The sequence below is a fragment of the Lissotriton helveticus genome, chromosome 10 (genome assembly GCF_964261635.1).
Source record: "Lissotriton helveticus chromosome 10, aLisHel1.1, whole genome shotgun sequence".
Classification (NCBI taxonomy): Eukaryota; Metazoa; Chordata; class Amphibia; order Caudata; family Salamandridae; genus Lissotriton; species Lissotriton helveticus.
The window spans coordinates 50,278,297-50,286,158 of record NC_136071.1 but is presented as its reverse complement, the minus strand read 5'-3'; the positions used below and the strand labels follow the sequence as shown (position 1 = coordinate 50,286,158).

At 43.6% G+C, this 7,862-nt stretch overlaps 1 protein-coding gene across 1 annotated transcript; it reads left to right on the top strand.

Annotated features, from left to right (window-relative positions):
• Window positions 1-1,348: 1,348 nt before the first annotated feature.
• LOC144785028 (olfactory receptor 1E5-like) lies at window positions 1,349-2,284 on the top strand. The gene has a single exon (XM_078664151.1). It carries the CDS (start codon window positions 1,349-1,351, stop codon window positions 2,282-2,284), a length of 936 nt encoding a protein of 311 aa, XP_078520277.1.
• The last annotated feature ends 5,578 nt before the right edge of the window (window positions 2,285-7,862 follow it).

The following is a 7,862-nucleotide window of genomic DNA, read 5'->3' as shown; positions in this document are numbered from 1 at the left end:
TGAGGTCTGAGTCTCTGAGTCCTAAAATAGTTGCCAAATATCTTTGTTTATGTGATTGCAGCTAATTAGATCTTATCTATTGATCTGCTGGATCCGCAGTACAGGTCCCCATCCAACGGGGTGTGATCGGTACCTTTTTGTTATTCAACGTATTAACCCAACTCCCTTATCCTGGAGTCAGAATGCATACAAATCTGAACTTAACACCCACAGATTTGAAGTTGGGAAGTTGATTGGCGGTACTTCAACAGAAGTGATACATTGCTAACAGATTGGGAGGCAGTCAGTAAAGGCCAAACATGCACTACGAATAAGAATTTTGGTCCTAAAGAAGTGATTGAGTCGCAAAACATGTGTTGGTTGTTTGGTACAGGATGAACTATAACATTTATATAAAATACAGTGATGTGATGGTAACATTCCATAGATTTTTTTCTGGAGATTGATGACCTTTATGAAAGAAATAAAGAGACATATATATGTATGCAAGGCTATGGAAGGCTACGACCGAAATGCGTAGACCACTTCTTGTTACTAGGATGCACATGGGGTAATGAATTGAAAATAAACCAGCTTTGGATACCAGGTTGGACGTGCAATGTTCTGTTTCTTGGAGCCGAGTGGAAGCCGAGGGATATCGAGGTTGTGAACGGCTTTTGAAGTCTTGAAAACAAACTCGCTATGCATGTACATATATATGTGATCAAGGCAGGGGACCCTGCCGAAACGCGTCATAGCCCGAAGTTTACAATACATTAAATAATTATACCTTGGATTGCGGTGTCGTTTTCTGGGGCGAGGAGGTGGCGCGCTGGTTCTGTTTGTGGATATATATATGTGATCAAGGCTCTGCGAGAGCCGAAACGCGTCGTGGCATACTGGTGTTGGGCATAATAAATCTTTAGAAACACTACAAATTGGGTCTCGTCTCGTCTTTGTCAAGAGTCGGCTGCTGGCGCTACGTACCGCATATATATATATATATATATATATATATATATATATATATATATATATATATATATATATATATATTGAACAATCCACTTACAAGGAATCCTTAGATAGGATAGAATGGACACGGACCAATGTACTTCGTGCTAAAAGTCTAAAAGTGTTTATTTATGGATGTCTGCCATAACGAGTTTCGGCCGCCCACGGCCTTGATCAAGGGTATATATATGTCTTCAGGCAAGGAGCATCACAGTGGATCTGTGATTCAATGATTGAGACATTGTGCACATTTGTATTTCATTACTCTGTTGCATTAGCTCATCTGAAGTTTTTAACACTGTATATTCTTTTCAAAGGATGGAATAATAAGATGAGAGTACTGGATATGAAACCAATGGAAGGCAGAAATTGGACATCATTCACAAGCTTCATCCTTCTAGGATTGTCGGACAGCCTGCATCAGCAATCTGGCCTATTTGTATTGTTCCTGGCCATGTACCTGACCGCCCTGATGGGGAATACTCTGATTGTAACTATTATCATCATCGACCACCATCTTCACAACCCTATGTACTTCTTCATCAGTAACCTGTCTTTTGTGGATATCTGCTTCACCTCGGTCACTGTCCCAAAGATGCTGCAGAACATGCTCTCAAATGATAGGACCATCTCCTTCCCTGGATGTATGGCCCAGCTTTTTTTCTTGTTCTGTACAGCTAGCATGGAGTGCTTTCTCCTTGCTGTTATGGGTTTTGATCGCTATGTGGCCATATGTAACCCACTCCGTTACACTTCCATAATGAGTAATGGTCTTTGCATAGCCTTGGTGACTGGATCCTGGCTCTTCACCTCCATGCATTCTGTGCTGCACATTGGAATGGTGTCAAGCATTAGGTTCTGTGCCTCTAATCTCGTACGGAACTTTTTCTGTGACCTCCCTCCACTCTTGAAGCTAGCCTGCTCTGACACTGCTGCATATGAATGGCTGGTCTTCACTGAGGGCTCCCTAGTCACAATGAGCCCTTTTGTGTTTACTGTTATCTCTTATGTCTACATTATCTCCAGAATACTGAAGATTAACTCAGCCAAGGGAAGGCTTCGAGCTTTCTCAACCTGCTCCTCCCACCTGACTGTAGTGACCTTATTTTTTGGAACTATTTTCTTCAACTACTTTCGCCCCTTCTCAGTCAACACTCTGGACCAGGAGCGGGTAGTGACTGTGGTGTACACTATTCTAACACCCATGTTGAACCCGTTCATCTACAGCTTGAGAAACAATGATGTCAAAGGAGCTGTCAGAAAACTAATTAGCAGGAAAGCCCTTGCATAAAAGAGGCAAGGCAAGTAGGAAGATTACAAGACTGACAACTCCAACAGGATTCAATAATCCCTTTATATCTTATAAATTTGGAAATATGACATGAATTCAGATGTACTTCATGTAAAGGTAGATCAGTTTGATCTGTTACTTTGCTATAGGTGTCCAGAGAGCTAGACGACTTGGTTGCTAAGAAGTAATGACTTCATGGAGAATCTAACTAATGGAATCCATCTCTGCTGATAACGCACCTGATTTTTCCCTCACCCTGTTCCACACTGACTGCCAGAGATAAAAGGAACACAGTACATGAGTAGAACTGTAGGCACTCTTAGACCTCTCAATCTTGAACTGTGGGCAAAAGTAGCTCTGGAAAATACTATTCTCATGGGATTGGTGAGTTGAAGCAAGGAATTGGAGCACCTGGTGAACAACCTTTACAACGCAACTTTTACCACGCAGTGCCTTTACGACGCAACATTTACAACGCAAACCATTACAACGCATTGCGCTGGGGGGCGCTCTAGGATAGGGAATAGGTTTAATGTACTATTTAGCACCTTCCCTACTATCCACGGGGACTGGAGTTGGAATAGTAAATTAAACAATTCACTATCCAGCGCCCAATAGCACTATGCGTTGTAAAGGCATGCGTTGTAAAAACCGCGTTGTAAAGGCATGCGATGTAAAAACATGCATTTTAATGTCATACATCCGGAGCACCTACTTCATTCATGTTTCATGCAGTCCTGGTCTTTCAGCTAAAACAGGATCTGCAGGAGAAGCTACGGTGATCCAACAGCAGCCAAGCATCAAAAGTACTGGTTGGGTAATTGGAATGTACCATCAGGATTGATATTTATTAAGATATACTGTACAGAAAAGGGCACATGTACAAATCACCTATCTGCCAGTGGGATAAAATGAAAAGGCCAAATAAAAACAAGGAGCACTTCAATGACCTGACAAAGTAGCCAGTTGTACGGTGTATCATTTGTGCTTTAAACAGGGAAGAAGGCATTCAAATCTGAACATCCTTAATGACAGTATGGATAGAAAAAGTACATGAGGTCCCCAATTTCCCTAACCTCTAACAGTATAGATACTGGATCATTTTGGTTGGTAGTCACCCTGATTCAATTAAACATTTGGAAAACAATCTGCAAGCATCAATCCCCTTCCAAGTCTCAATAAGCATCTACAGGAGACTTGATATATTAGTCATTCATTCACTCAACAAACTTTATTCGATCTAATATAAAAAAAGATGAGAAAGGCATACATATTAGGATGGCATCATCTTCCTTAATACACTAAAAAACATATAAAAGGTTATCGATAAAAAACATTGGTGATACATAATACAGCCCCTACACAGTAAGGATATTACGTTAACGGATTTAAACAGTGCAAGGAAACGCTCCTGGGAATCTTAGAGAAACATTAAAAAAGATTTTACATATATTATATAAATCATAAATCGTGTAAGGCCTAGTTCATGTGATTTACATCATATTTTTTAGGTTCTAAAGTAGGGATGGAACTTAGGGTTAAACATAGACTTCTTAATGTAGGAAGTGTCTCCTTCGATTACATGCTCAAAGGAATGATGCTACACAGAAACATACTTAGGGATCATGGAGCTTCTTCAAAAGAGACATACATTACAACGTTGATCAAAGTTGTGCCGCCTTAAAAGAGGTAAAATATATTTGGCTCTCTGTTCCTTATAGAAGTGACTAAAGAAAAAAAGGTGAAGGTCACATTGCATGGATGCATTATTGCATGAACATTTTTGTCAAATCACTAAAGGAGAACTTTTTCGCCTGGGACCCCAGCATCAGAGGAATTAAATTGGCAAGAAACCTTAGAAGGATAAATCTATGCTGTAGGATCCTTACTGCGTCCAAGTACAAATATTCCCCTTCAGATAAGGATGGAATCATATAATAACATTTTACAATCGTTTTTGTCTGTTGGGATTATAATATTATTTAGTTTGTTTATTAGAATAAACAGGAGAGGCGATAGAGTGCATCATGTGTAAGGGACATACTTGAATAGACAACCACTAACAAAAATTGCCACTTTAGTTTTTTTGCATAGCAAATAAATTAGAGCAATCAATTTAGGAGGAAACCCAATAAATGTTAGCACTTGAAACATAAAATGCCACCCAATCCTATTGATAGCTTTTTCCTCATCTAATTCAATAGCAGCAATATTATGGTTTAATGTAGAGGCCTTACTCAAGATATTTAAAAAGAGTTGAGCATTGCCTTTCTGCCTTTAAGATAACCAGATTGTATGGCATGACACGGAGGCCAATATTATGCAATCTCCTTTATTGCAACAATGAAGGGTTCTAAAACTTCTAACAAACATTCCAGGTAGGTATATAGTCCATGTGCACATAGTGGTCTTCCTTCTTTGTTGCTGCTGCTCACAAGATAAGTAACATTCTTTGCTCTATGCTCTTGACTGTTTGACTGTTGTTTGTGATATATTTTGTGAGCTGTTGTGGGAGGTTTTGTGGATCCCCTTCCCCCCCCCTAACCCTTCAGCAACCCCATATACTTCCGAAAATGCTCTTTTATGATTGCCTGATGGTTACCTACTCTGTCGCTTTCTTTAGGGTCCCTCTTGGTGCCCCCCTGTCTCTACCCTCTCTGCCTCTCTCTCGCGCGTGACCCTTCTCTTCCTATATGCTGCACTCGACTACTTATCCTACTTGCGCTCCCTTGGCCGCTTCAGGCCATTGGGGCAAAAAAATCGGGATCGGCGTCATCTGAACGCCGGCCCCGTACTTCGAGCGACCGGCGGAAGCACTTCTGCCTCTGAGCCCCGCTCCCTAATTTTATAGAGTCTCCACTCCCTCGGCCGCTTCAGGCCATAGGAGCACACCATTCGGGACCGGCGTCATTTGAACGCCGGCCCCGTACTGCGAGACCGGCGTCTTTCAAAGCGCCGCCGGCCGCATTCCTCCCATGCCTACGCACGCGTCTCCATGGCTGCGCGGCCCTCCTTCTGCGTAACAGGGCCGCGCTGGGTTCCCATGGAGACGCGACCCATAGAAAAGTTTACCGGCATCACCGCTACACGCACAGAGACTAGCGGGAAGAACCACTCGCTTACCGCTCACGTTCTTCCTCGCCTCTAGTCCTCGGTAACCCCACCATTACGCTCGTCCTGCTTCCATCAATAAAAAAAAAAAAGGGGCGAGACGATCGTTTCAAGATCACAGTCACAATACAAGGAAATAGAAATAGGACTTCCCTTACTTTAGAGGAAAGTACATTGTAAATGACTAGGAACCTAACTAACAACCCAAGAAACAGAGTAAGGACTACCTTACATTAAAGGAAAACCCCTTGGCACCCGACTTCGTTTCCATGGCTACTTACCTCCATTTTGTCACTAACATTCTTGGCTTTGACAGTTAGCCTTTGCCAACCACAGCTATCACATCTACCCTTCACTATGGCCTCAGATCCTTCAACTTCCGCTATGGAAGACAAATAAGAGGGACTTATTAACAAAGCCCTGGACAAAGTGATGGGGTCTCTGGATGAGACCATAAACAAAAAATTAGAATTTCTTACAAAACCAGACTGGCAACAGAAAAGAGCTCAAGGGGACTCTTCAAATACTACTTCTAGCCAAAGGAAGAGGCAAATTTACAATAATCCCCCTGAGGGCGCAAAAAGGTATAAGAGCTCTACCTCTAATTTACAGGACTCACCCTCTGGCGGTGACAATATTGGTGCCTCGGGCACACAAGATGGGCAGTCTAAAGGCCCAAATGTCCCTATCCCCATTGATAGTGACGACGGATCACAAGACGACATTAACCTCTCTTGTTCCTCAGACTTTAATTCAGACGGAGAGGAAGGCGAAATCAGAGAGGGCTTGGGTGAGGCGTCTGAGGCCTCTGGGTCCAAAATGGGAATTCTCGACCCCTTTGGGGAACACATGTTCGACCCTCTGCTCATTAAACACCCCCTCTCGCCAGAATGGACCCCCTCACAACATATCGGGGAATACCTTTCCTTTTGGCTTCGCAAAGAGATGCCAAAAGAAGTCAGGGCCCGCCTGAGATCCGAATGCCCACGACCCTCCCTCCCCGACAAAATCGCTTTCACACCTGACCTAGATAACAAGGTGGTCGCTTTCATTGCCAAGACTGGCAAGGACCCCAGAAGGGGACTCGATAAGGGCCTAAAATCCTGTCAAGACAGACTCCTAGACATCACTGGTCCACTCACAAAAATGTTCGAACTGGCGGAAGGGGCGTATGTATCTGATAATCCCATTGACCCAAAAGAACTACGCCAATGGGCACAGAGAGCAATTTGCCTCCTAGGCAACGCCAATACCGCACTTTCTAATGAAAGACGCAAGAGCATACTTTTAAAGATTGACCCGAAATTGGTTGAGCTTGCCACAAACGAAGGAGGCGCATCATCTCAGGGCCTTCTCTTCGGAGATGACTTTATTAAGGAGATGGCGAAGTATGTGGGAGCCTTTAATTCCATCCAAAAGTCCCAAAAAGATATCAAGAGAGTCTTTAACAATAGAGTTTTTTCACGGGCCGGGAGGATGCGGGGTCGGTTCCCCGGCCGTGGAAATTCTTCATCCAGACCCTTTGGAGGACGTGGTGGAAGATCCTTTCAGTCAGGATATGGGTACCAGTCGTCCTTCTTCCCCCAGAGACAAAGACTCAGAGGAAGAGGCTTCAGAGGCAAAAGAAGAGGAAGAAGCTTCTCTACCGGTAAGAACCTCCAAAGACCTTTCAGATACCCCTATAAAGGTGGGCGGGAGACTAGCCCTTTTCTCTGGGAACTGGACCATGGTGAGTCAGGACCCTTGGGTACTAGACACCGTGAGGGGATACAAAATAGAGTTTATCGACTATCCCTTCCAAATAACTCCCCCACAAGAAATACGTTTCTCACAGAAAGACTCTGCTCTAGTATCCCAGGAGGTCAAGGACCTTTTCTTAAAGGGTGCAATTCGGGAGGGAGAAGAGATTGGCTTTGTCAGCAACGTCTTTCTAGTAGAAAAGAAAGACAAAAAAATGAGACCAGTCATAAATCTCAAAGAACTAAACCAATGGGTGATTTACCGCCATTTCAAAATGGAAGGAATTCATCTTCTCAGAGACGTATTGAGAAAGGGCGACTGGCTTACTCGCCTGGACCTCAAGGACGCCTATCTGACAATCCCGATCTGGCCCCCTCACCAGAAATTCCTCCAGTTCTTCTGGGAGGGCAAACTTTGGCAGTTTTGCAGCCTCCCTTTCGGTCTCTCATCGGCCCCTTGGTGTTTCACCAAGGTACTCCGCCCAATAGCGGGATGGCTAAGGAACAAAGGAGTAAGACTAATCCTTTACCTGGACGACATTCTAATAATGGCCGAATCCAGGGAAGTTGCTTCGCAACACACTACCCTCGTGATAAATCTTCTGGAGCACCTGGGCTTTGTGATAAACACAAAGAAGTCCTCTATGTCCCCAACCCAGGTTACCCAGTTCTTGGGCTTCTCAGTGGATACTCTCCAAGCGGAGTTGAAACTACCCGGAGACAAACTC